Source organism: Pygoscelis adeliae, unplaced genomic scaffold (genome assembly GCF_000699105.1).
Source record: "Pygoscelis adeliae isolate BGI_AS28 unplaced genomic scaffold, ASM69910v1 Scaffold93, whole genome shotgun sequence".
Classification (NCBI taxonomy): Eukaryota; Metazoa; Chordata; class Aves; order Sphenisciformes; family Spheniscidae; genus Pygoscelis; species Pygoscelis adeliae.
Window position 1 is genome coordinate 1,262,947 of NW_008824469.1, and position 25,282 is coordinate 1,288,228.

Consider the following 25,282-nt stretch of genomic DNA (forward strand, 5'->3'; position numbering starts at 1 on the left):
CTGCTGAAGATACTTGTGAGACCAATTGTGACAGTTGTTAGCAGGCAGATGAGAACATGAAGGAGTCTTGAAAACTGAACTCGTCTCTGAGACCTAGATCAGTAAGCCATGGACAGCGTATGGCAAAAGTTGTCACTGGCCAAGTGTGGCTTGTTGTACTTTTTTCTGTTGACAGTTTGGCAGTTTTAGGGGGATGCTTTGTCTTGAAAGGAGTGGGAAGAGAAAAACTGAAAGCAGAATGATTTGTTGTCTGTTTTGTTCCAGTGGAAAGCTGGTTTCACCAAAATGGAAAAATTTTAAAGGCTTGAAACTTCAGTGGAGAGATAAAATCCGTCTCAATAACGCCATCTGGAGGGCATGGTACATGCAGTGTAAGTGTCATGCTTGGTTGTGTCGCTTGCTTTAAAATATTTTCCCAGAGACATATATGTAAGAAGCAAGAAAATTGAAATTACTGTCTAATGAAAAGCTCAAAAATCTGCTCAGGGCCCAGATGTCTCAGAGGCTGTCACGGCAGTGCCTTTGGATCAGTGCTTTCTTAGAAATGTCCACACAGAGGCTGTACTGAGCAGTCCAAGCACAGCCTGAGATTTCCCCATTTACTGTTGGCTATCTGGAAGGAACCTGGCTAGATTTTTTTTCACATCTTGCCATTGAAGTGACAGGGCTCTTCGCAGAGTCTGCATGTGCTGAGCACTCAGATTTTCATTCTTGTTTCAGACCTGGAGAAGCGCAAGAATCCAGTGTGCCATTTTGTGACTCCGCTGGACGGCTCTGTTGATGTAGATGAACATCGTCGGCCAGAGGTATGTAAAACCTGAGGAACAGACTAATGAGCTCTAGAGTTCATAACAAGATTTTCTTGTCCACTAGATATGAGAGCAGTATAGCAATTCTTTGCTCTGAAGTCTTTATTTAGAAGGAACTGTTAATATAAAGTTGAACCCATTTTTGTAAGTTTATCGTATTGAGATGATCAGGGTGCAACCAGAAGGACATTTATTATCTATGTAACTTATGTCTATGATCTAGTTTAGTGAAACACAAGTCATAGAAGTGCAGTTTTAATAGTTAAGATTTTGACAGCCACTGCTCTCTTCTGGCTGGAGATTGCTGAAATCGGTGACGACTGTTTCCAGGATTGAATCTTAAGTGACCCTGTGAGAGTTTTCTGTATCTTTATTTAATTGATGAGGTGTGATTTCTAGACAACAAGCAATTTCTTTTTCTCTGTCAAGGTAACTTCACGAAAAGAGTGAATACGAGTTTGCATACTTCATTTTTGTGCTCTTGTAAACATAAATGAAAACTAACATCTGCCCTCTGGCTCCTTGCGGAAAACCAGTGAGGCAGTACGTGGCGCTGTCTGTACTGCATAACTCTAGAATAATTTATAACTCAGAGGAGTTCCAGATGAGAGTGTGGAAATGTCTCAGGTTTTTGAAAGAACAGTATTGATGTTTGTGTTGAAAGATGACCCTCGAACACAAGAAAGTTGTGTTAAGGCTCTCATTAGTTTGCTGTCCCCAATTTATACTCTGCTATCTGTGATACATTAAAGACCCACATTGTTCTGATCCTTTTGTTGCTATTAGTATGTGGCCTGCAAGGTCACACTTCTCCCTGAGCTGGACATCAGATTTCTATTGCTTTGTGTCATTCTTAACAGCTTTTGCGTATGTGTGTGCATGTTCATGTAATCTTGTGAAATTATCTTTGCCTGTTTTCTGCAGGACAGGATATTGTATGCTTTATACATTATATTTTAGTAAATTAATTTTAAAGGGTTTTTGCCATTTCTTAACTATTGGTTATGGTTGAGCTGATGTGGGAGATGCTGACAGTGCAGTCAGACATCATCTCTTGTTTGTTTATTGTGGGAAAGATGAAGTTAGTACTGTCAGATTTGCTCTGTGATAGCTGAACTCTGGGACAGTGTGGACTGCTGATACACGAGCTCAAACAGAATTAGCATGCTTTCTTTTGCATTTTTTCTGCCTGAATATTTGCTTGGAAATTTATTGAACATTCAGCCAATATGTGATTCCGTGTAATTCATGGTATGTGTTTGTGTTCTCAGGCCATTGCAACAGAAGGGAAATACTGGAAACGAAGAATTGAAATAGTCATCAGGGAATACCACAAGTGGAGAACATACTTCAAGAAAAGGGTCTGTTGGTTTACACAGCAGTGAAAGTAGCTTACTTGAACTTGATCAGTATGTTGTTGCTTTTTGACTTTTGATGTCACTTCTTTTGCTAACATGCAAGAATACTTAAAACAGATGATAAGCTAGTACAGGCATACTAATCTGATTAGTCCCACTTAACTAAAAATTATTGTGCAGGGACTAGTTGTGGATGATTGGGTCTTAAAAGTTTTGCAAAATCAGGTCTTCTACTGGCCTATATACAGGACCTATTCTGACTTTAACATGTGTTTTGTTCTCCTTTTGCAGTTACAGAAACATAAAGATGAAGATCTTTCGAGTTTGGTCAGGGTAGGTAATACCGCTGATAAGTGGCAGCATTTCTGCTTGTAGAAGCTGTAATAAGTAACAAAGCTGTAACGTGCAGTAGCTTGCGTTGATTAAAATCTAAAGACAAGCATCTTGCTTAAGCCTTAATTAAGGTTAGATACCTTAATATTTCTGCATCTTAGAGAGCAATGTAAGACTTGTAGCTTAAACTGAATGGAAGAGAGGTTGAATGTAAAGTGCTGTGACAGAAGAAATGAGAATTAGTATTGGGTGCCCAGAAAGATCAATCTCCTTAAGGGCTGGCACATTGTTTCATCTTGTTACTGAGTCGTAGCTGGCACTACTGCCTTGCTTGTGTAACTAGATCTGTGAAGATGTGTGTGCTACATGTTGCAGATCTTAAAAAAGGCAAAATGTTTAAAGGAACAATGGTATCACCATTTAGTATGCCCCCTAAAGCCATCAAACCTACTTTGGGCATATAAACTGATGAAGCACTGTTCTGTGGTTTTGTTTTGGGTTTGGGGTTTTTTTTTTCTTTTTGGAGTTAAGCATAACTCTGTACCTGTTCCAGTTTCACAAAACTCTCAGCTGTTTTGGCCATGAGTTCCAATGCACCATTACAGTACGTTGGTGTAGTTGCAGCTGCACGTTGGCTCAGCCACAGGAACCTGGCTGTGTGTGCTTCTAGTCTGCAGCAAATGCAAGGCAATGTAATTTAGCTTAGCCTGTAGTGAAGGACGGGTAAGCCAAGTCACATTATGTTGTATTTTTCATGGGCTAAAACTGTCCACAAGAATATCAGCATACCTTGTGCAAAGTCAGATTACAATTACACTTAACTACATTTCAGAGATATGCTTCAGGATAGGAATTGTTTGCTTTGAGTTTTTGCTGTGCATGTTATTTTTAAATCTTTATTCAAACCGAGGGATCGTTAAACTGCAAAAATATACGTGTAATCAATGAAACTAGTGTTGATGAAGTTATTTTGTCTTATGTCCTTCTAGTCAACATCTGTTTTTTGGGAAAAAACCTTTCCCAGAGTATTGTGGTATTCTACTGAAGGTTTCTGTTGTTGCTCAAATCAGTGAGCTGAAGTTGTTGTTGTATTAGAAGTACCACTGATCTGTTTCAGTCCATTTGAAAGGCTCGTAAGGAGAGTTTCTTTCTCGAAAAGTGAAGATTGTTTTTATATATCTGCACCTGACTGCTTTAGCATTGTCTAGGCAGCCTGACTTTTCTTCCTTTCCTTTGGCAGGATGATGATTTGGTTCTCTGGCAAAAAAGAAGGTATGGCAGAGAAACCCCTGTCCCTATGGAGGAAGGCAGCCTTTTGGATGCAGATATGCTTATGTCCGAGTTCACTGACACGCTGTTCTCCACGCTGTCTTCACATCAACTGGTTTCCTGGCCAAATTCCAGGGACATAGGTATTTGTTGGCTGTTAGCTATGTTGATTTTACAATGGGAACCTCTGGGAGAAGTCTGGTTTGTTGCTTTGCTGCTTTTCTAGTCTTGCCTATGAAATTTATCTTATTTTGCTGATACAGGTAAAAATAGGTCAGACAATCTAGCTGTCTAATGCTTTATAGGTTATGGAATCCCAGTTATTCATCTAAATTTAATTTCTATCTTGGCTTCTTACGTGCTGCTCCTAGCATTGTCCTCTAATGTTGTTCTGAATAAATCTGTAACAAGCAGTATTTACCTTTATCAGTAGTGAAGGCATTGTTATTTATCTCAAAGTGTATATGTGTGTGTGTATTTTTAAGGCAACGCCAATGTATTTTTCTTTGGATATATCCGTTAGAACAAGTGCAAGTCGCATCTCCTGTAAAAACAATCCCAAGAGCTACACAGTTCTATCAAATGCTCTCTAACTCAAGGCACTGACTGTCTAATGGGACAGCAGATGTCCACTATGCATCATCCTTGCTGCACGGACGTCTAAGCTGTCTGAGCGACTCCAGAGCAACTATGGTTTACATGGAGTGTACTTGAGGCAAAATGAAATTGATGATGGTTTATTTTAAAATACTGTGCTAAGAGCTGTGGTGGTTCAGGTTGTGCTTCCCAGCATGTTTATGTATTGTGCAGCAGGGGTGGGACAGGAGGTTTGGGAGCAGGAGGCGCCCAAGCTTGGCGATCCCCAGTTGTTACTCAGAGCCTTCAGGTTTCACCTCTTCTATTTTACTAGTTGAAAGTTTCATTCCCCAATGGTTTTGATTTCAGAACTGTGCTGTAGCTCTGAAGAAAAGCAGATGCTCAGTTCATTTCAGCAGCAGTTTTTTTGTAAACATCCTGGCCAAGCCTGGCTGTGGAGTGTGTGTTGGTGTTGTAGCCAAATGCTATATTCTTACTGCTGTTACTGTGCAAGTGATGTGAAGCTAATCTAATCTGTTTCTTGAATTTTCCAGCACACTTAGGAAATGCTGACATGATTCAACCAGGGCTTATTCCTCTACAGCCAAATTTTGATTTTATGGATACTTTTGAGCCTTTTCAGGGTAAGAATCAGACATATAGTCAATTTCTTTGAAATTGCTGTGATTTATGAACCAGTTTTTAACAGAATATTAAATGTTGCAGATATCTATTCTCTTTAGAAGGCAAGAGATTTGAGTGAAAGGTGAAGAACACTTGATACATGTTTTCATTGTTCATTATTTCAAGCAGATGCATATGTGGGTAGACTCCCTTGTTACTATGACCCCAGTCCTTTACTTACCTGGGTTTGAGAGTCACTTTAGGATTGTTTATTCCAACATTTGAACCTGGTTGTTAATTTGCCTTTCAAAAGAATAGCATTTAGACCTTAAGTCATTGAGTAATTAAAGATAGAACATTAGATGTGGACAGGAGAACTCACAGAATCACTAAGGTTTTCCCATTAACACTTCCTAGTGATGAAGCGATTTAACACTTTGTTTGCCTTGGAACATTTTCTGGTACTCTCAAGAATTACATATGACATAAACTACTACTGACAACTTTGATGGTTATGGATCTTCCTGGAAGTCAAAAGTCATGTGTTTGCTGGGCCTGCATGCAGTCTGCATCAGATAACTGAATTTTGTGGGACTGCATTGAGAATCAGCTCTTGGCTGTCTGTGTGTCGGTGAACCTTAAACAGCAAACTGGTTTTTGTATTGTCTTCAGCTTGCATGAAAGTTGAAGATGACTGCCCTGAAGAGATCAGTTCCTCTGGAAAACAACAATTCATTGCTCAGTCAGCAGCAGTTGTATGAAGCAAAAATCTCATGGTTTCATTATTTGCTAAATCGTATTTATATTCCTTTGAATTTTAGTATCTAGCAATGCTGTACCTTGAGTATGAAAAGTAGAAAATTAATAGGTGGCTTTTCACTTTTCAGATTTATTCACACCCAGTCGTTCCAGTAGTTATTTCCCTTCTGTGTCTGCTGTCAGCTCAGCTACAACAGACAGCAGCAGCCATTCTTCCCAGGTAAGAGAGGTTCTCAATGTTTAAAACAACCTCATCTCAGACACGTATGTGCTATGAAGACTCTCAGACATGAGCCATGTCCTTCTCAGAAGAAATTCAGACAAGAGTTTCAGGGGTCATGTCTGAATCTGTGATATTTTTCTTTTCTGTCAGTCTCCTGTCCTGCCGTCAGGTTCATTGCCCAACACACTTCCAGCGGGGAACATCGGTGATGGACTGATTGCTTCCTCAGTACCTGCTCCTGTCATTCCTGATGTTGGCACTGACCAGTGTTCCAGCATTAGAAGCGGGGGATCTTTCATCCAGCCAGCGGACTTCACTCCCGACTCGTCTCTCAGCGGGCCACAAACTTTTATGCCAGTGTTTCAGACACCTTTGCCACTACTTCAACCTGCGACACAACAGCACCAGTCCCCGTTGCCTGCAGTGCCTCTGAATTCTAGCTTAAGCTCTCCACCAGCTGCGTTTGCTGCACCAGAAACTCAGAAGTTTGGCCTCTGTGAATCTACAGTTATCACCCACACAGCTTCCGCTACGTTGACCCACAATGCCCCTGCCACCACCTTCAGCCAGAGCCAGAATGTTGTCCTGGCAATGCAGCAGCCAGGTGCAGGAGTGCCTTGTAACCTGGCTTTCCAGACTACTGTCCTGCAGGGACAGCCCCGGCCCCAGCTGCAGTCCCAAATGACATTTGCACTCCTCAAAGCTGTTCCTCTGGCCAGTGCTGGGACAAGGCCCAAACAGTCACAAAAAATAGTGCCTGCTCCGAAGCCTGAAACAGTGTCCTTATTGTTAAAGAATGCCTTCATCACCCCAGGTGAGAAGCACTGGTGGTGCTCTTTTCTGAGTGGGACTAGCAGGAGGGAGAGACCTTCTTGCTTTTCTTAGTTTACATAATAAGTAAAAATACAGCTTCCTGAGGGTGTCCAAGGGACCCCTGAATTCACTGGTGTGTGGCTACACTGTTCAATGGGATGCTCTGGACTGCTGCAAGGATTGGAAGCAGTTTGGTTGTGAGTGTGAAAAGCCAACCTGCCAAAGGGGGTATCTCCTTGTAAAATTTGTGCTGGGCTGTATAGATGCATCAGCACATGGGATGACTAGAGCTCTCTGCTCCTACCCCTTAGAAACCTTGATTTTGATGTTTAATGCTGTTCTGATTAACTCTGCCCCTCAGAGCATTCAACCACAATAGAGTAGGAGATGGTAGGGAGATAGTGTGGGATGGAGAATGGCAGATCTGTCCCTGTCATTGACTCATCTGGTTGCCCTGGACAAGTCACTCTGCCTACCTGTGCATCATCGCACTCTGTAATACCAAGGTACTGGTGTACATCCTTTGGTAGTACTTTGGATGTATTCTGAGGTTCATCTTAGTGTGCCTGAAACTCTTTGAGACTGAGTACAGTGTTGTCTAGGGAGCAGCTGTTGAAGTGGGCCACAGTGTTCGTCCAAATGGAAGCATGGGAGTGTGCCTCTGATCCACCATCAGTGCTCCCTAGAAGGACCGGGGTGATGAGAATCAGTCCTTCCTGTGGGGAAGGACTAAGAACAGGCAGGGGGAGCTGGAGATCTTTGTCTCAAGCAATTTACAGACTCTTGAGATGCTGTCAGGAGTGCGTGGTTTTCAGCTGAGTATGAGCGCCTAACTGATATGCTGGGACCTCCACATTGGGTATGATTTGGAGCCATTGGCACTGCACAAGGCTAAGAATAGCAAGTGCGAGCAGAGAAAGTTTTGCTTGTGGTGGTTCTTGTGGGAAAGCTCAAGACTAGAGCAGGACAGGCAGTATACTTTTTCTTGGGATTATTGCACACTGTTTTTAGACTTGTGCTGGCTGGGGGCCAAGTGACTTCAGCCACCCAAAATGTGCAACAACAATCCAAGAAAAACCCTGCCTGGAGGAATATTGTTAAACAGGCTTTACTAAGGGGTAGGTGTGTCTGCCAGGGCCTGGCATTGCGGTTACACACCAAAAAAAACCCCAAAACATCACTGTTCAGGAGTAGAACAGACCCAAGGATCTAATTCTAGCATGTCACTGGGAACATGTTGGCCCATGATTAATAACACTAGGATGTTAATGGCAGTGTTTCTGTCTATAGTACGTTATAAAGCAAGAGTCCATATACCTTCAGCAGTCGAGACGTGTTTCTCACCTAGTAAAGCATTGTAGGCAACTCTCATTTTCAGAAAGCCTTTGCTCCTAGCGTTCTTAGTGCTTGTTGGGTTGTTCCTCACCCCATATATCACTTTCCCAATACTTCGTCAGTTATTTCTGGATCATCACAACTAGCTTCTCATCTAGATTTAAAGTTGTTGCTGTTCTTCATTCCTGGCAGTGGGATCACAGTGCTCCTAAACTGCTGGGACACCAAGCTCAGAGGTCAAATCCAAGATTTTATGTAAAGACTGGAGCTTTACTTTTGGCAATAGAATAAACATCAGTACTTGTAACTAAGGCAATGACTGTCATTTGTGTTCAGGACAAACAAATCATCTCATGACTACAAAACAAATTGCATTATAGCCTGCATTAGAAAGGGATGTGTAACATTTACTGCCCTGTGATATAAGGACTCAAAAATCTGCACAGATTGTCTCATCGGGTGCAAGACTTCACATGGGAAGGAACTCCGCTATCACCACTTCAGGATGAATGTTCTGATTTTGAGAGGAAAGTCTGCAAAATATGTATGTGTAGGATAGAAACGTGAAAAATCTAAAGGGGCATCTAAATATGTGCTGATTGTTACAGTTACCCAAATGTGGAAGTCAGAAATACCAAGTTTGTGCAGCAGCATTAATGCATTGGTAAGAGTAGGCTCTTTAGCTCAATAGAGATGTCATAAGTCTGTCTGAACATTAGTGAACAGTGGAAGGGTTGTGATTCCAGCTTTATATGTGGGAATGCTCAGACAAAGCATGAACTCCCTGTATCAGAGTGACAGTGCTCTCTGCCAGGTATACCCACGCAAGGGCTGACACGAGGTTTGTATGATCCACAGGCCTTTCTAATAAAGGCTATACAGAAACTTTAGTTGATTCAAAACACAGTTGTTGTTAGTTGCAGATGACACAGTAGGGGAGAGGACATTAGATATCCTGCACTGTCTCCCTGTTCTGCTGTGTGTGTGTCCTTCAATATCCTGATGCTAAACTGCAGAGGGATAGTTTGGCAGTGACTGAGGTACTCTGACACTTTTCATACATCATGACTTTATTAGTACAAAGGGGAGCTGAAGCCAATACAGGCTAGAATGGAACTGAGTAAGTTTGGTTTAGTTTTCTCAAAAAGCATGCGGAAGCTGTGTCTTTGCATGATTCTTTCCTTAGTAACAATATAGGATGGTTAGTCATGTTCTCTCTAAAGTCTGGGCAAGAACAATGTCAACATTAATGCCATGTCAAAACTGTACATCTACATAGGTTAAATTGAGACCTTAACAGATTTATGTTAGACTAGAATACTGTAGTGGTGAAAAAAACTTCAGAGCAAGGATCCCGATTTCTGTCATGGGGGCAAGCCTCCTGTACAGACTTCTTTTGAGAATTTTTTGTAACTTTCTATGTGGAGACAATTGCTGCTATTTGTAATTATCTCTAGCTGTCTAACACTGCAGAACTCCTGGTTCTTCAGCCTATTTTCTGGAATTTTGGTGCTGATTCCCAATCACATTTGGTTGTCTTGTGCTTGTGTGTCATGTAAAGCAGCTGTAAAACCAGATAGTGAAAGAACCTAGTAGAGTGAAGTGGTGAGGAAGAGAATTTAATATATATACAAGGAAGCATGAAGTATTGAATATGCATCCTTCAGCTGGTTTCTGTCATTGACCCTTTCTGGGTCAGTAGAGCAAGCCTGAGATCCAAGAAGTATGGATGGGAGAGGAGAGGTGAAGGTGATCTTCCTTCTGTGAAATCCAGCTCTGATAGAATGAAAATCCAGCTCTGATAGAATGAAGACACTTTGCACCTCCCTGATTTACTAGGTACCTCTGTAAATCCATCTTGAAAGAGTGACAGTGATGCTAGAAGCCTCAGAAATAACTGGTGTGTTAGTCCTTTGTACTGAATTCATGGGATTGAGATTATCAGAAAACTGGTGACACTTTGTATTGCAATGAAATAGTACCAAATAGGTGCCCATTAATCCATTCCCCTGTTCAATGACAAATTATTTCATACAAAATAACCTTCAGCTTTTTTTTTTGTCTCATTAACTATTCTAACTTGTGTTCTTCAGCTGCCTTTCAGGGACAGTCCAGAGCTGTGATTGTAACTCCAGCACCTTTAAAAAGAGAGGGGATTTTGACGCCAGCCACGTCTCAGTCTAATGTTGCAATTGCACCAGCTGGAATTGTCAGAGTAAGGAGAAGAAAAAAAAAATGTGTTTTTTAGGCCTGTTATTTGCAAGTAGTTAGAGCCGTAATGTGCTCAGGAGGGTAACTAGTCCACTAAATCTCACCTGTTACCCAGCATATACATTTGTGCATTCAGCTTTATGCTTGCTTATTTTTAACGTAGCTGCTTTATGGGCCTGGAAGCTCTATCTAGTCTTCACAGACTCTGTCTCACACAACAGTAAGATTACAAAGAGGCATGTATACACAGTACTATGAATGGGGATGGTTTGTGCTTTTTATTAATCGTGCAGAAGCTAGAAGGAACCCAGGATGCTCAGCTTTCCATTTACATATTGGAAAGCATGCCTTGAGTATATGAGTGGGTTTCCCTATACGTTGTATGCAGGAAGATGAAATAGTTTTTAGTATATTATGCTGTTGATGTGTTGTAATACTGCTTTAAGTTATGAAAGGATACTGGTCTCCTGCCAGAAGTTTGACTTCAGTGCCTGCCAATTCCTTATATATTAGCCCTTGTTTCATGTAATCAGATTGTTAATCATGTATTAATTTGCTACTTTTAGTGAAAGGCAAGGTAACAAATCTCTCTCTCTCTCTTTTTCTCTCTCTCTTCCTCCCTCCTCCCCCCCTTTTCTCTCATCCCTTCTCTCCCTCTGCCCCCATCCCCCCCTTCCTGCTCTCTTTTTCTTTCTCTCTGTTTTTCTCTGTGCTATTTCTATGCTGTTCCCAGGCTCCCGGGGTGACGGAGTTCCATAGTAACATTCTGGTTGGTCCAGCACAGCAAGCACCAAGTAGTCAACAAACCCAGTCCACAGTCTCACATCTCTTCTCTCCTAGCGTAGTCCAGGATGTGTTGGTGAAAGGAGAGCAAATCCCTTCCCACAGTAGCAGTTCACAAGTTCCCTCACCTACACCTAGTAAGTTAGAAAGCTGTAAGCATTCTCTCTCCCCTACACATGTAAGTGTGTTTCCATTGGTTACCGTGTAAATGGGCCTTGAGGATTTCTGGATAATTTTTGAAGGAAAAGCTTTTTAGGCCCTTCTACCCTGCAGCTTTGCTTGCATCCAGTTGTTTGCAATTTTTGTCTTAAACTACTGTGCAGCGTTCCCACAAACTGTGATTTTGTGCTTCCTGTAAGTGGCTCCTTTCTAAAAGGATGTACTGTCATAGTCACCAAGAAATTAAACCCGTTTGAAAGGCATCTGTGTAGAAAGTGCTGAATAGGTTTGTTGTTCAGTATCATAACTATAATTTTGATTGGAGGATCTCAGACACAATCCTTGTTAACAGCAGGTAAGTGCAAAGACTCCTTTTGCATGCGTGTTGATAGAGCGCTATCTGGGCCGGTTTTAGACACATACGCTGGTTTTGCTGGTAAATGGCTTGTAAGTGTTACTGTCGTGTCCCAGGCCACTAGAGCCTCAAATGGGGGAGTTTAGCCGGACGATGGAATTGCAGCCTACAGGTTCAACATGGCTTTGCTGAAAGGTGTGTGTGTGTGAGGAGTATTTACATATCGCTATTTTGGATGTATTAGCCTTGTGCCATGAAATACTAAGCTTTCCCAGCAATCTTGACATTTTCTAGCATGTGGTTGCTGCATCAATGAGTATAATTTGGTTGCCGACTTTCATTTCAGTTCAATTCTGAATAGAAACTTCTCAGCAGTTACATTTGCTACAGAAAGTTGTTTGTTAATGAGACTTGTCTTTCTTCCTTTATGAAGGCCGAGACTGTCAGAATTCAGGCCAAGCTTCCCCCTGCACCTCTGAGCAGAGCCCCAGTCCACAGTCTCCCCAGAACAGCTGCTCAGGAAAACCTGCCACTGACCCTAATATGGCTGCATTTAAGGTGTGTGTCCTTTCCTTTGAGGTGCTTTTCTTCTTTGCCTTCGTAGCTACTTTTCTGCCCTGGTGTCTGAGCATGGACTAGAAAGTAAGTTGTGCTTCAGGAACCGTGGAGTATATTTGTGCCTTAGGCTTAGCTTGCACTGCATCTGTGCTGCTCTGTTCAACTTAAAATTTCAGACTTTAATAATCCGCTTGCTCCGCTCCTCAGGGTTGTGTCACCAGAGGGGCCTGGCTTAACTGTACCTCTGCAGGTCCTTATGGTCATGATACAGTTCCTGCTGTGGTTCACAGGAGTGTTATGACAGGTCTCAGTTTACTTGGTCAAAGGTTTCAGGCTTAGTTTTCTAAACCATGGCTTTTTGCCATTGTTCTGTTGGGGATCTTCAGGTCTGCAGGGCTCTGGCCATCGCTGGAGAGGGAGTTCTTGACCTGCTGAGTTACTTACATGTCTCCAGTGATGCTATGCTGCTCCACAGAGAAGCAGCTCCACAGACTCTACAAGTTACAGCTGTAAAACCCTTCGAGAATTACTGGGGTAAGAACTCGGCGGTCTAGAGATAGCATCTGAAAGCTGGCTGTACCTCATACACAAGCTGACCTTGTCAGAACACTTTCTGTGATGGTATGAGAAGCTTTTCCACAAAAACCAGCCAATACAGGAAAATCAGCTCTAACCCTCTCATTCATTCTATTGTAAAAGGGAGTGATACTTAACCATTTCCCAAGTGCCAGACTCTTTTTGGCTTCTCTGTCTTTGTATACCCTGTGAGTTGATGTCAGCTTGATTACTCCAGGGCAGAAAGGTAAGTTTAAACACTCGCAGCCTGTGATTGCACTCAATTCTAGCTCTGCTGCAGAGGAGAATCAGAACTGCCACTTGCTGAGCATGCTGCAAGTTACTCGTAAAAATTTGCAGTTCTTTGCTTGGCATAAACGCTCACAATCAGTAGTTGCAGCCCGTTCTTGCTGCTAGAGAGCAAATTAACAAAGGAACAAATTGTTAGGACTGGCCGATGGTGGGAAAGTGGCCACTAGATGGAGGAGTGTTCTTAAAACTAAGGGCACTGTAATGAGATAGGCTTTGTAGCCATTTAAACTCACCTGCTTTGACAGGAATTGCTTTGGGTGTGTACTGTCAGTAACTCTTTTGTAAGACAAGAGAAAGTGATGTTTGCCGGTCTCTAGATGTATGTTCTTTTGTTCCTCTGCACTGTTATTTAGAGTAAACAGTTCTGTATTGCTGGGTAACATTGTTTTTTCAGTTTGGCAAAGCATAGGGGGCACTGGAAATCTCAGTTCTGCTCTTGAACCTGCATTTTCTGTGGTTTTGGGCAGCCACTTCACTGCTTTATTACACTGTTTTCCTCCATTATAAAATGGGCTGATGGTGAGCTACCGTCAGAAAGCCTGGCTTTGCCAAGAATACATTCTCAAAGTGCAAACTCTTTATTTTCTTTCAGGGATTTTGGTGGAAACAACTTCTAAGTTTTTAATGCTACAAATGAAAATGTTAATTCCTGACAAAGCCTTTATCCTCAGGGTAGGCGAGAGCTGTGGATTCTTTTTTCTTTATTTTTGTCAGACTGCCTATTTACATCAGTAGACATTATATATGTATTAGGAATAAATTATATGGACTGCTTTAAACTTAAAGGCTTCAACAAGATCCTAACTAATTACATGCTCAGCAGTTGGAATTTGACTTCAGAAAAGGAAATTGTGTAGCGGTCTTAAATAGGAATTCTTACTTTAGGAAGAAAACCTTACAAGGTTTGGAATTGAATTTAATACACTGGACACTTCTTTTTAATAACTTAAATCATTGTTTGCAAATTTATAGTCATGTGGCTTTGACTGGGAAGACTGAATGTCACAGTTCAACAGAAATGACACTGTGAATTTGAATAGCTGAAACACTCATAGCAGTAGAATGGTAAAGGAGAACAGCATAGACTGAGCTAATTTTATTTATGCAGAATCGAAGAATGAAGCATATTTCAGAACAAAAACGAAGGTTTAATATCAAGATTGGTTTCAGTACTCTGAACAGCTTGGTTTCAGCCAACTCCAAGTCGGTAAGTAACTTGGCAACACTAACAGTTTAATATGGAATATAAGAAAGAGCCATTCTAAAAAGGCTTGTTAATAAATTTAATCTCTTCACTGTTGACTGAGAATGCCAGTCAATCAGTGAAGATACTTGAACTGAGGGACTTGGAAAGGGAAGGGTGATAAATCCATGGCTTATAGTCAAGAGAGTGTATGAAAGCGCTTCATCTTTTAGACATTGTTCTTCGGATGCAGCTTCAAACATTGAACAAATCTTGCCTGATGAGATGCTGCAGCTTTAAAGCCAACAGGGAAAGAAGAAAAACTGATCTTTGCAATCCTTGCTTTTGGGACCCCAGTAATGAAGATTTTTGTCATGTTTGCAGCGTAAGATGACTTTGCATTTACTGTTATATCACCTTTCTTCTGACATACTGGCTTTTTATACCCATTCTGGATGGGATCTGGTCCCCATAGCTGGATTTGAAAAAGCTATGATCCAGCCAGTATTGTAAGCTTATTCTGCCTGAACCATGAGCTAGCCAGAAGCCAGGTAGATGCTGTTAGTACGATGCTGGGCCTGGCTTAATATACCTTGACATTTGGCCTGAGCTAATATACCCACCTATAAGCACAGCTTGTTAGCTTAGGCTTCGTGCCATGCTAACCATAGCTGTGCTGTGTTTGGCCATCTGAGAGCATGGCGGAGCAACCTTGTGTGCCTGCAAATACTGTTGAAACATGTCAGTGAGCCAAAGGAAGAACAAAAAAGTCCAGTGAAATGTCTAAAACTTCCTACATCAATGAGATCTCTACCCCCCAGGAGGAGTCAGGAGCCTGGCCAGTTCAGATGATTTTGAAAAATCCTTCTAGGACTCTTTACGTCTAGTATCACCCAGCTGCCTTTAAGAATTTGGCCCTGTGCCCACAGCCTTGCAAATATTCTCAGGGCTTTTTTGTCCCGTCACCTGTCTTTTGTGCATAGATTTACAGAGAAAAAAATTCCCAACTGACTACTTATTGTCAAATGACTTTGTCCAAATTAAGAACATATTCTGGCTACGCTAGTTAACTTAGTTCACTAAATTGAAATCAAAATAATTGAAACACAGACTTGTCTGCACAACAAAATTCTAAATGTTCTTTACATACCAGTACCTTTTGAAACATGGAAAATACAAAACCTTATTGTGCAGCATGTTGATTTGTTTACATAATTTTTATAGTTTTATACATTTAGGCCATAAGTTGTCAGAATTTCACTTCCTGATTTGAATAGCCTATTTGAAAGGGTAATCAGTTTTGAAAACTCAGCTTTAGTAAAAAGTCTGATTATTTTATTTCTCAAGTACACATTTTTAATTCGTTCCTCAAAACTGAAGGGTATTTTTAAAAAGTTTTGTGACATTGTTTCTGTCTCCTTTGGTGATAGCTAGGCCCCGTTACCTTCTGTTTAATAACTTCAGGTTTCCCAAACTAAATAATCTATGTTGTCAACTTCAAACAATGCTTCTAACAGCGCTATAAATCTATCAGCAGATGTAGCACATCCTTCAGTACTTCAGCAAAAATTGTAAATGTTTTTAAGAGGATAGGTAATGAAATAAAACATTTTAAATTATTAAAATACTTCTTTAAAAAAAGTAGCAAAAACGTAATTTGTGGAAGAAAACAGCCACCGCAGCCACGTTTCTCTGTACTAGTGTGCAAACAGGAGTCAGAGAAATGAAGGGTTTCGTATTACCTTAAGTGTTTCGCTCTGCCTATCTGTGTGCTTTTGCACACAGTGAAGGAAACTTAAGAAAAGGTGCTGAAGTGCTTTTCTAGGTGTTACAGCAGGTTAGGGGCAAACTCTTCATCTGTCTAGCTTTGTTCCAGAAAGTGAGCTCTATGTTTGTGTTTGGTCTAGATCAGCCATGCAATCATGCTCCAGAAAACAGTAGAATATATCGCTAAACTACAGCAGGAAAGAACACAGATGCAAGAGGAAACCAGGCGCCTTCGGGAAGAAATCGAGGAGCTAAACGCTACCATCATGTGAGATTTGGGGAGCTTTCTGTAACGAAGCAGAGCAGCTTGAATGTTGCTTTGGCTAACAACAGGGAATATTTGCCTCAGATGTCATGCCAAACAACAGATAGGTATTGAACAGAAGTAGAGTTGCTACCAACTTCCAGACAAAAAGCATAGTTGCTGTGGGATGGGCATTGATAGCAAATCGTGTGGATTTTCAGCAAGCTCTGCGCATGAATGCACAGCAGTGGCAGCATCAGAAAAGATGCATCAGGTCAGTTAGAATAATTCTGAGAAGAAGCCAGTGACAATGTTGTTTTTTAAAGCTATGCTCACTGGGTGATCGTACACTTTTACTCTTCATGATGGCTTTGCTGCAGTTTTCCTTCCAAATGCAGTCAATTTTATAGGAAAATATGGTTGAGTACATAAGACGCAAGACTTGGAATCAAGGGGCTTGCTACTGGCTGAACATAACTCTGATAAGTCACTTCACCTTTCTGGTGCCTCAGTTTCCTCTGTGGGTTTACGATAGTTATGTACTATCACAAAGTATGTTGAGAACCCCAGTAGTTTTTCTTCCATCTGCAGAAGTCTTAGACTTACCAGCAAATCAAGATTTTTTTTTTTTTTTTTTAAAGTATGATGATGTCTGTTTGGTTTTATTTTAAATTGATCTGTGTCTTAAGAATCTCTGTAGCATTTTGTTCTGTAACATTGCTCAGGAGTAACTGTAAATTTTTCCTTGACTCCTAATGTGCCTTTTTCTAATTGGATGCCAAAAACTACTTTGTTCTATGTTTTACTTTGTTTTCAGTTTTGTTGCTTGTAATAAGAAGTATGTAGCAGCTTGAGAAATTGCTTTGCTGCATGAATATAGACAAAATTGATGGGAAAACAGTATGTATTCCTGGCTATAACAATTACATTCTGGGGGGGTCATGTACTGAGAAACCACCTTGGTCAGGGATACTGGGGATACACACTTTTCTCTTGCTGTAATTTAGTCTGGAAGAGAAGTGTCTCCTTTCTGGTGGGGATTCTGACCTCAGAACATCTTCTTTTCAGTTCTTGTCAACAGCAGCTCCCTGCTACCGGGGTTCCCATAACACGGCAAAGATTTGACCACATGAGGAGGATGTTTCATGAGTATGTGAGAAGCAGAGCCCTGCAGAACTGGAAGTTTTGGATTGTATCCTTTTATATTTAAATGCGTTTGGTACTAATATACTTAGAGGCAAGAACTCTGGATTCTGATGCTGTGACTTTAAGCCAAGTTATTTAAATAACATGTCAATTTTCATTCACATCTGTATGTGGGTATGAATCCTTGCCTTACCAGCTATCGCGAGGCAGAACTTGTTCACCTTAAAGTATGAGAGGTAACCTGAAAGTAAAATGCAATACAAAGGCAAGGTTTTCTTGGCGGGTTATTATACTGCAAGAAATGTTTAATGGACTGCTTCTGTAACTGTAGCTCTTGCAGTCTTTTGGAAAAACTGAACAGAGAAAGCAAAGATTTCAGGGGAAAAAAAAATATTACAAACAATTACTGAAGCTGTTGCAATGGCAGTTTTAAAAACTTGCACGTTTCTCTTCGGGTTTTTTTTTCTTTTTTTTTTCCTTTTTTCTTTTTTCTTTTTTAGTTTTTAGTTTGTTTTTCATTGCAACAGTTAATCAACTGAGTTTCTCTTTGCTTCTCCAATGCTAGCAGCTGTGCTTGTAAGCAAATGATAATGCAACAGGTAGAAGGACACAAACTGAATGAAACCAAGTTAGCTGCGTTTGTGCTGTATAGACTTAACTAGTTTGGATCAAACATTATTGGCTTGAATCAGTTCAGGGATATTAGTAATTAGCAATGAGCAGTAGTGTTAACCTTCCCTTTTCCCATTAAACTTCATATGTTCATACACCTATTTATTTGCACTTTACATTTTTTATGTCTGTGTTCTGTGCTGGTTATTTCCCTCTAACTACCTGGATAATATGAGTATATATGTGCATGCTTGTGCATGCATGAAGTATAGCATTTTTAATACTTTGATATGTGAAAATGCTTTCTTTGGTGTTTCCTGGTTTATGTTGGCCCTAGAAAGATACTACTCCTTTTAGCATGCTTTTAGGAAACAATTCTTAGCAAGATCTCACGCAGCCTCTGATAACTTAGAGCTGGTGCAGCTGTGGAACCTCTGGATTCTACAGCACTATTAAGTCTGGAACAATTTGAAGTGAATTATGAAAATGGGGGTCTTCAATATATCAGTGAAAATGGTTATTTAAAGACAATCCTGCACATGTTTTCTGATTGGATAGTGTGTTTATTTTATGCTGCTCCAAGATGTTAAATAGCTCCAGAATTTGGAAGTGAGACACTTCTAGAAAGTGGCAGAAGTTATCAGGGATAAAGATGCAGTTTTGGGTAGCTGGGTTTTGTAGTATTTGGGGAAAGACAAAGGCTTTTGTAGTTGGTGAAAGAGAAGGTTGGTAGGCAAAGTAATGTTCCCAAACTTCCCTTTACAAGTCAGGATGTAACTGTGATGGAACAGTTGTTCTAACAGCTGGATTGAATCGTTAACACATGCTGACATATTTCAGAATGTCTTGCAGTAAAAGTTGACAAGGTCCAGGGGTGAGTGCTAATAATAATAATAATAATAATAAAAAATCTCCTCCTCATGGAATGACTGTAAGAGAGAGAAGGGCAGTTTCATTACAAAAATGAAAATACCATAGTTTCTGTTGCACGTAGGAGGGAAATGAGTAATCTGGTCCTGGGCTACTAGAGATAACCCGAGAATAGAATACTCTTGAATATTAGAATATCGATAGAATACCCATGTTGTTCTTCCAGTCACTCTGTAAAAGTCTATAAGGGGAAGCAAATCCCCTCAAGTATTCCAGGCAATTGTTAGACGTATCTTGATTGTCAGCCACAGTGAGAAAGATGGGGGTGCATGACAATGCTGAGATTGGTTTGGGACACATTCTCACATGCTGCTGACTGTAGTCAGAAAATCCCATCTGGAGAAACATGGTAAAACCACAGATTCTGAGCCTTCAGATGGGTTTTATCATCCAGCCAGCTTCTGAAATAATTGTACACGTAAGCTGGGATCTACTTAGTGAATTATCGTGGCGATGTTACAACAGGCTGTTTTGAGTTCAAATATGGTGACCATTCCAGGAAAGCTCATCTGAAAGCCTGGGAGCTGGGACCAACTGAGGCTTGTGGTGGTGGTCTGTACGTTTTAATACACTACAGGCTAAGAATTCTGTCTGCCTCTTTTCTGCCAGGAAGGTTATTGCCAACTCCAGGCCCGTCCTTCCAAGCTGTGATGATAGAGAGCCAAAAGAAAAGCCTGACATTCCTCAGCTTGCTACTGTTCTGGTCCACACAGATGCAGATCAGCAAGTCTGGTCCTTGGTGTGGGAATCCTTGTCACGCCATTGATCATCTCTGAGAATCTGCTTATGTACTTTGAGGTCTTTGTTTAGCTGCAGTAGCAGAGAACTTGAGTGTTTGCTGAAAAATCTGCCTGAGAAATTGGCTGAATACTTGCACTGTTGGCCTGTGCTAGACTTACTATTGCCAGGCAAGACCCATCCAGGTACCCCACCTTGGATGCATCTATGGTGTGCTATGGAAGTGGTGTGGTTACACTAAAGCTTCTATATGCTTTTGCTAGGAAAGCATCAGTGTTGCTTTCATGAAAAAGTGACAACGAAGAAGTTGAACAAATTACATGTATGTAGAAGTTTCAGATACTTATGCGCTTGCAACAGTGCCACAGCATGCAGTTGGTTTGTAGGAGATCAGGTGAGTTGTACAGGAATTTTGCAAAAACCAGTGAGTATCACTAGGAACTGAGGTTCAATTTTTTCCTTTGTCTTAGTGTTACAGATTTCAAAAAATATTTTTTGAAATGTTGCAATCCCTCTAGTAGTTGAAGTCCATTTAGAAGTCTACTGTTTTCTCTGCAGACTGAGCTGTAGTAGCCTTTCCCATAGAATGTTTTGAACTCCTCCTTTGTTGTCTCCCTTAACGTTTGATGATTTGCAGTTCAGCATTATTATTAAGCCATTGTTTGAGTCCTTCAATGGGATGGTTTCCACAACAAGCTTGAAGGATCTGAATCAAACTGTAATGGCCTGGTTGGATCAGCACTGTTCTCTTCCTATTCTGAGGCCAAGTAAGTGAAGTTCTATCCAGCAGTTATTCCAGATCATAGAAAGTTAGACCACATATAATACTATTTCTTTAAAGTCAGAGGATGACAAAGCAAGCACATGATGCTGAATATGACTTCCAGTTCCTTTTTATCTTAGTGGAAAAAGAACAACCTCTTTTGCCTGTGAAGGCACTTGGTTGCATGCTTAACACTGAACAGAAAAAAAACCCAAATTGCTGAATATAGATACCAGAATTTAAACAGTCTCAAGCTTCATTTAAATTTCAAATACTCTGCTCTAGCTGGAGTAAGTTTGGTAGTGTGATTTATCTCACTATGAAGGAAGACTTCTGAGACTTGTATTCAGCTTTGGAATGACCTTCTGTTTGGGCATGATTGCTTGATCCTTTCCCCCTTGCAATTCAGCAAGTGTTTAACATTTACAGTTATAATTGCCAAGTGGTACTCTCTTTTGTAGAAGAAATAGGGGTGTTTTTTAAAACGTCCTAAATCTCCATTCCTTGTTCCCTGGGCACAGTTCTTGCACATCTCTGTTTATTGCTGTCACTGTGTGTGGAGGTATGCATGTTTTGCAGAGGTATTTCCATAATTCTGTCATGCGTAACAGCCTTGTAGTACCTGCACACTATCCTGCATGGATCTGTTCACAGTCAGGCTAATGGCTTTTCTTGATACTTTTGACTTTTTTTATAGTGGTGCTGAACACCCTTCGGCATCTAAGTACAACCACCTCAATTCTGTCAGATCCATCGCGCCTGCCAGAGCAAGCCGCTGAGGCAGTTAACAAGATGAACAAAACAGCTGGTGAATCCTAACAACCAAAGACAATGAGTTGCTTATACAAGGGGTGGAGAACCTGCCAGTCTAGCAGCCTGGCGAGTCTCCTTTCAGTTGGTGCACTTTAGAAAGAATTCTCTCCATCACCTGAGATATCGTTCAGGGCATCTGGCTCTGCCTTCAGAATATGTGGAAGTACGATGCAACGTTGTCATAACATTTTGATTCCTCTTCAGTGCTGTGCTGTACTCCGTTAAGTGAGAAAACACCAAGCTCAGGTAAATTTAGCAGGTTTGAGTCCTGCAGGCAGCAATATATCTCCATCAATGCAGCATGCATCTATATGCAACAAACATATTTCTATGAAACAGCTTCAAGTACTAAGTTCTCTGAAGTGTAAATCTTGTACACCAAGGAATGTTCTCTTAAAGGGGAAATATACTTTCGATTTCATGAAACAAAATGTGCTTTTTATTTTGTTTTCTGGTATTCAGTTCCATTTGTTTTACTTGAATAGTGAAAATTGTTAAACAGGATCATATTAAAAACCAAAGGAGAAGAAAATCCGTCAGTGATGTCAACTCATGGCAAAAATACTAGAATTAAAATCTCAGGATGTGTTTTTTGTATTTTTATTTTAATGAGTGTATCATTGCATATGATCAGTTTCAAGACATGCTTTATTTTCTAGCAAGTAAAGTAGCTGATTTTTATTATTTTTCCTGATATAGCCATTGCAAGTGAGTAGCAGGCTATGCAGTAAGTGCAAAAAAGCAGTTTTAGATTGCATAGATTCTGCAATTAGGATAGATACATGAACGTCATACCCATTTAATCTGTGAACTGTTTTCTTGCACTCTGCGCAGTTCAGCTGCCTTCCTCATGAAATGTGCGCATATCAAACACATCCATAGATAAATGTAGTAGTGCTTCAGAGACAAGAATTGAGTTTGTAATGTTAAGAAATTGACTTTTTTGTTATCTCAGAAACTGTATCAAATCACATGGACTTGTAGTCAGTTCTTTGCTTCTTCATCTTTTTTGCTTGTTCTTTTTGCGTTCTATCTGAAAAACCTGAAGGGCTTAGCTAAATTTGGTCTGTATTCAGCATGAATTTCAAAACATATAAAAATATGTTTAAAACCCGAAATACTGCATAACATTTTTCTGTGACAGTCTCAGCAAGTACTGTGCTCTGCTGCAGATAAACTTTGGTCTCGTTACAGCAGTGATAGTCTGTCCATCCTGAGACAGCACTGGGATATTCATTCCGGCTGATTGTTCGTAGTCTGGAATGATCCTATGACCCTTGTGAGTCTACTCATTACTTGATTCTGATTCTTAAGAGCTATGCAAACTGTGGGTAACGTTTCTCTTGTACCTCCCCTGAGTAGTTTTCTTCTAGTTTCGAAAGCAGGCTGCCTGGAGGTGATTAGCAGGCTATCACAGTGCTAAAATGAGGAGCAGCTAAAACATTTGGGCATTGCACATGCTTAAATGAGGTCAGTGGGTTCTCCTTCAGGGGATGTAGTTTTTCTCTGCGTTGTCCCCAGTCTTCTCCACTTGGTGGGTCAAAGTTTAAAAAGAAACAATAGGCTTGGGGAGTGGGACTAAGCACAGGGAGTATTTTTCTTTCTTCTTTGTCCTGAGATTTTGCAGCTAATGGCTTTCATTGCTCACACATCGCATTGTGTGTGAACAGGGCCCTCTCCCTGAGCAGAGGTACTGTGAGTTGAGGAATTGGGGGCTGAAGGGGACTGCTGGGGGGGAAGGAGCCGAAGGGAAAGACAAAATGGCATGATCTAAATACCAACATGCCTTTCTGTAGTTGTGCAGGCAAATGAGGAGATGCTCTTTTTTTTTCGGTGTTTTGTTTTGTTTTTTACAGTAGATCTGACAGATCATTTGAAGTTTGTGGCACATGTGAAAGCCTGTGTCCCTGTGACAGAACCAACAAAAATCCAGGCCTCGGCTAAGGAATGGTTTGTTGAAATAGTGTATAAAGGTTGTCATAGTAATTAAATAGTGAGTAGGTTTTCAGGGGGGATCCGTATCTAGGTCTTTCGTAGATAATGTTATAATCAATTAAGCAATATTCTTTGGGATGCATCTGGATAAAAAATGTTGAATAAGTGTGAATTCTTTTTTAAATCAGTGCTTTAAATCCTCCCATTTTTATCATTGATTGTGAACTTGATTCCAGTAAAGTCATTTAACACTGTGATTAGCTGGGGAGCGTCCCTCAAGTTCTTTCTTTACTGGGCTATCTCATTGAGATGCATAGATAGCTACATGCATATTTGCATGTTAAAAATATGTATCCGGTTTTCTAGAAGGAAATCAGTAGGCAAATTGTCCAAGAACAGACCCACTTGTGGATTTGCTGTACTTTTCAAGTGAACAGATTCTGTAATGCCTCCTCTGCAGTGTGGTCTCCTGCTTGTCAGGCAGTGATTGTGCTTGATTTTTACCATTACTAGTATCAAAGACATTAGAGTTTTGTCTCAACAAGCAAAGTGCACTACAAGCATACTTCAAAGTCCAGGGAAGTCTGACAACTTCTAAGCTTAAATCCTAACATCTCAGATCTCACTGAATGGATTGGAAGCTGAAAGGGACCTTAAAGGAATAGGAAGGGGTAGTGTGACTGAACTGCTAAAAATTTTGTCCATTAGCAGTTTTTATCTGGATGTGGATGGAAAAAACATCATGCTCATTGCACCATGAGCTGGTTACAATTGGAGGGAAAGTGCTTATTTTAATAACTTGTGGTGGAGAAACAAGCTCATGGCACTATTAAAAGACTGCAAATCTTAACTTAGTAAAGAGAAAAAAATTAAATCAAAGATTGCTTACCTAGGCAGGAGTGTAGGAGGGAGGGAAGTAAAAGTGAAAAGATACTTTCCACGTAGTGCAATTACCAGAAATGATGTGGCTGCTCTTCGAAGCAGTGATTCAGTATATTTTTGTCACCCTATTATTGCAAATCGGAATTCTTTTCTTTTATCAGTCAACCTTGTGAGGGGTGTGATTTCACTTCATTTGGAAACACAGGAGGAAAAAGCTGTATTATGTCTCACATCTGCACAGTAGAAGTACTGAGGATTGGTATGAGAAGAGATTGACCTGACTATGTATGTATTAATTCCTGCATAGTTTTCCACTTTGGTTTATATTTGAACTCCTTAGTCTGTCTTTCTTACCCATCGAGGAGTCTAAATACTATATTTCTTTTAAAAAAAAAAAAAATTGGTAACACTTTCTCCCCTGATTTAAGCTGTCTAATTTCATCAGTGTCACCAAAGTATACTTAAGCAAGCAAAACACACGGTGCCTATACTCTACACAGAATTACAGATGATGCGCGTCTGTCTTCAGTGAATTGGTGCTAAACTTTTAAAGAATTGCCATATAATTGAATACAAGTCATATTTAGTCAAATCCAACATATTTCACTCAATAAGGGAGTGGCTAGATAAAATATTTATGGCCTGTGATATGCACAAAGTCAAACTGAAATTGTCTAGTGGCTCCTTCTGACCTTGAATTCTGTTAATCAGTATATTGTAGATGGCCCCCACCCCAAACACAAGTTCTGTAGAGCTTGTGCATTATCTGATGTAGTTATTAAGCTTGTATGATGCTCCCTGTTAGCAGGAGGAGTAAGTGGTGAAAGTTCAGGAGCAAACTAGAATTGAAGGAATTAACAAATAGTAGGAACAGAGACAAGTGCATGCTTCATTTTGATAGTCTGATCTCTGGACAAAACCAAAGGATTCTTAATTAATACCATTTGACCTGATTGGCATGTTCTTCCATGCTTTTCTAGACCCCTCGGGAAGCCTTCCTTGAAGGGAGACTTAACTAGAATGTTTCCATCTGTGCCTTAGATCTTGGCATCCTGTATGCATTTGATTTATCTTAAGTCATACATTCTTTCCCCTAATACAGTGCTATGTGGAAAATTCAGTGAATTGACAAAGTGGGGCTTCCCTGGGTTTTAAGAGGGTTTTATCTGCATGGCATTACTGTGTCCCTTTGAAACTGAGGTTGTGAAAAATTTTGTGTAAATGGGGAAAAAATTGC

General features: G+C 40.5%; 1 protein-coding gene across 1 annotated transcript; it reads left to right on the forward strand.

Moving 5' to 3' along the window:
* Window positions 1-108: 108 nt before the first annotated feature.
* MLXIP (MLX interacting protein) lies at window positions 109-24,017 on the forward strand. Its single transcript, XM_009321230.1, has 17 exons — window positions 109-155; window positions 265-371; window positions 721-806; window positions 2,081-2,170; window positions 2,459-2,500; window positions 3,741-3,912; window positions 4,900-4,989; window positions 5,857-5,948; window positions 6,102-6,765; window positions 10,193-10,314; window positions 11,044-11,230; window positions 12,041-12,165; window positions 14,141-14,239; window positions 16,123-16,250; window positions 17,295-17,418; window positions 20,290-20,419; window positions 21,113-24,017. Exons 1-17 carry the CDS (start codon window positions 109-111, stop codon window positions 21,232-21,234), a joined length of 2,427 nt encoding a protein of 808 aa, XP_009319505.1. The 3' UTR covers window positions 21,235-24,017.
* The last annotated feature ends 1,265 nt before the right edge of the window (window positions 24,018-25,282 follow it).

Excerpts from the sequence above, each read along its gene's own strand:
- MLXIP (XM_009321230.1), top strand. The coding sequence starts at position 109 with ATGGACAGCGTATGGCAAAAGTTGTCACTGGCCAAGTGTGGCTTGTT. Across the intron at positions 156-264 it reads CTGGCCAAGTGTGGCTTGTT|TGGAAAGCTGGTTTCACCAA; the intron begins GTACTTTTTTCT and ends GTTTTGTTCCAG. Across the intron at positions 372-720 it reads GAGGGCATGGTACATGCAGT|ACCTGGAGAAGCGCAAGAAT; the intron begins GTAAGTGTCATG and ends TTCTTGTTTCAG.